This window comes from Cebus imitator, unplaced genomic scaffold (assembly GCF_001604975.1).
Source record: "Cebus imitator isolate Cc_AM_T3 unplaced genomic scaffold, Cebus_imitator-1.0 Scaffold24, whole genome shotgun sequence".
In the NCBI taxonomy this organism is placed as follows: domain Eukaryota; kingdom Metazoa; phylum Chordata; class Mammalia; order Primates; family Cebidae; genus Cebus; species Cebus imitator.
In genome coordinates this window covers 9274046-9277390 of record NW_016107339.1, presented here as the reverse complement: position 1 = coordinate 9277390, position 3345 = coordinate 9274046, and the positions used below count along the sequence as shown (strand labels likewise).

Genomic DNA, 3345 nt, shown 5'->3' with positions numbered 1-3345 from the left:
AAAATTTTGTCCATAGTGAAAGGCCCTATTCCCAAATACAGTTACAGCGGGGAAGACCTTGGCCCCTCCCCCAGGCAAGAGTCTTGCCTCCCCATAGAGCTGGTAGCCTGCCAAGGCCCAGGCCACATAGGTGGGTTGTCCACTATTACTGAGGGCCTACTATGTGCCAGATACCATACTAGGTGCTTTATGTACATTATATGTCATTTAATCTTCTCTCCAGGCCTTTGAGGTGGGTACTGTTGTCACTGATTCACCTGAGAGAGCTGCCAAAACACAGATAGCAAGGGGCAGAACCAGGATTCTGATTTGGGTTGGCTTAGCCTTTTATCAATACATCTGGTTTTCCTCTGTCCTTTCAAAAGCCTACAGCTTCCTCATCTTGCCCACACCTCTACGGGTAGGGTCTGTGTGGTTTCCTTTCTCTTATCTGTCCTCAACACCAAGTGGGTGTGACCTGGGGACAACCAGTCACAGCTCTGCAGAGATTACTGTGATTTGTCTCCTGAAGCATCTGTCCACAACTTAGGAACTCACACAGCTTTTGGCCTGAGCCCCCGTTACCGAGAGAAGGGAGGTTTTTGCCAAGGACTCCAAGGGGAGTGCACTCGATGCTGGTCGGGACCCAAGGCACCCAGCCCTCTCTGAGACATTGTGTGAGTCGGGTTGGGCCTCAGACACGGCCCCCACTGCCCCACCCCAGCCAGGGTGGTGCTTGAGTGGGAAGGACTTTAAATCCAGCTGCCAGACCCCTGGACGGGAGAAGGAGAGACGGCTGGCCACCATGCACAGCTCCTGCAGTTTCCTGATGCTTCTGCTGCCGCCGCTGCTACTGCTGGTGGCCACCGTGGGCCCCGCTGGAGGCCTCACAGATGAGGAGAAGCATTTGATGGTGGAGCTGCACAACCTCTACCGGGCCCAGACATCCCCGCCTGCATCGGACATGCTGCACATGGTAAGCATGGCCAGGCCCTGGCCGGCTGGGATGGAAGGGGTGCTGGGCAGGGTCTGTCTCTAGGCCCTCTTACCCTGCTCCTCATGCCGAAGCTATTCTCTTTCCTCTGGTCAGTGACAGAGTCTCCGAGTCCCTGACATTATATTACATGACTTTTAACAGCAAAAAACACAATGACTTTTGCACCCACTTAATAAAATTCGCAGTCCCTATAAGCAGGCTCATAATACGGATGAGGAAAGCGAGGCTCAGAGGGACTTGTTGGGGTCACACAGCTGGTAGAGCCAGACCTGAAGCCCTGGATTCCCATTCCAGTGACCTTCCCCAGCACGTCCTCAAATGCATGTGACCTCAGTGGGGGAACCCGGGAACTTCTCAACACCTTTGTGAAAATGGCCTTTCACATGCCTGCCAAGGAGAGGACAAGCGGAAGCAGGGCAGCAGGATGGGTGTGGGCACCCGTGGTAGGAGGCGGGTGCTAAGGAGGTGGGTGACAGTGGGATCCACAAGCAAAGAGGGCTCTGGATCACACAGCTCAAATTCTCAGTCACCTACAAGACCTGTGATTCGAGGCAAGTCCTGTGACCTTGCCGATCCTGTGTCTCACCTATAAAAAGAGGTCGGAATGAGAGCTACGTATATACCAGCATGGACTGAATCTCACAGATTGAATGGGTGAGGAAGGGTCTCTTTACATGAAGTTTGAAAACATGTAAAAATACTATTTATGTCCTGGTGAAACATGCAGATGTAGTAAACATACATGTACATGCACACAGGAGACAGAAGCTAGATCTAGGGCTGGTTACTTCTGTCAGGAAGAGCTATTTATTGCAGGGTGGAGGCGGGATGTCTACACGCAGGATTAGAGGAGATAAAGCGAGAAATTCACCCGCCTCCTGCCCTCCCTGAGGGCTGAACTAGCCTGTCCCCTCTAGCCACCTTCGGGTGGCCGGGGAGGTTGCTGAGCAGTGTTCAGGGCCCCCCAGAGCTGGTGCCTGAGAGCAGAGATGCACCTTGGGGAACACATCAGTGAGCCTGGGGCCCCAAACCTAAGTTCTAACCTCAGCTCCATGTGATCTGGCTGAAGTAACTCTGGGTGGACCCCTTCCCTTCAAAGGCCTGTTTCCAGATGGAAACATGGGGCTGGCGATCCCTGCCCCGAGCATCACAGGATGACCTGTGAGAAAGATCTAGGAAGAGCTCTGCACACACACCCAGCACTGCTGCTCACAGCTGTGCCAGCCTGGGCATCAAGGAAAGGTGAACAACAAACCAGAAGTTGGGGCTGCGGCTCTGCCAGCAGCTCCCTGATTGAGGCCTGTGACACATCATTGGGCCTCAGTTTCCCCACCTGTAGATCCCTGAGGCCCTATAGTTCTTGGTGGCTGAGACTGGGGGCCACACAGGCTGGGAGCTGCTTCTCAGACAGAGGTGCACCTTGGAGTGGGGCAGCATTCTGGGAGGCAGCTGGGATATTGAGGGGATATGCTGCTGCCTAATGGGGAGTGATATGAGGAGATGAGGCTGGGGCTGGGATGCCGGGAAATACTCAGGACAAGACTCAGATTCAGCCTCAGTAGCGGTGAATGCAGGGACTCTGGAGCCAAATGGCCTGGGTTCAAATCTTAGCTTTGTTACTCATTAGCTTTGTGACCTTGGCCAAGGTAAACTCTGCCTCACTCTCTTCATCTGTAAAATGGAGATTATAACAGTGGAATAATTCCCTTGTAGCTCTGGTGGTTGTAGGGTCAAATGAGTGAATATGTGTAAAGCACTCAGAAGAATGCCTGGCACACAGTAAGTGCTCAATAGGTATCTGATTAATACTAAAGAGGGAATAGATCCAGGGTGAGGCAGGTGAGGGTTATCATGAACTCTTCTCTCTCTTAGCCTCCAGATCTAATCAGCACCAGTTTTGCCCCCAAGAAGGTTCAATTTTCCTTGAAATCTAACCCTTCCCTCTAGCCCCTTCTCTCTTTGGCACAACTCTGGTTCAGGGTTCTTTCATTCTGCACCCAAGGACTCCTAGGATAGCCCCTACCTGTTCCCCAGTCTCTGGCCTTCTGCTGTCAGAATGAATAATCCAACACGTGGGCCTGACACTGCTCAAAATCCTTCAGTGGCTCCCGTGGCTCCCTACTGCCTCAGGATAAAGCTCCAGCTCCTAACTGAGAAGACTGTGTGTTCTGGCCGCTGCCTACCTCTCCATCCTCCATTCCTACTCGCCCTTTATTCTTCTGTAACCTGAACAGCTTGCCTTTTCCCAGCCAAAGTGTTTCCCAGCTTCATGCTTTTGCTGATGTGTACCTTCTGATTAGGGGGCCTCTCCCTTCCAGTTGGCTAATGCCTCATGTTTTAACACTTAGCTTAGTGTCTCCCTCTCCACC

General features: G+C 52.5%; 1 protein-coding gene across 3 annotated transcripts in view; it reads left to right on the top strand.

The window, feature by feature from the left end:
- Positions 1–461: 461 nt before the first annotated feature.
- PI16 (peptidase inhibitor 16) overlaps positions 462–3345 on the top strand; it is a 10279-nt gene continuing 7395 nt past the window's right edge. For 2 of the 3 annotated variants that reach the window (XM_037736243.1, XM_017522575.2), the window contains exon 1: positions 489–955. In XM_037736243.1, coding sequence (XP_037592171.1) covers positions 785–955 — 171 coding nt within the window. In that variant the 5' untranslated portion in view covers positions 489–784. Of the gene's footprint in view, positions 956–3345 lie in introns of all 3 variants that reach the window. The other variant, XM_017522574.1, reaches the window with a different exon arrangement.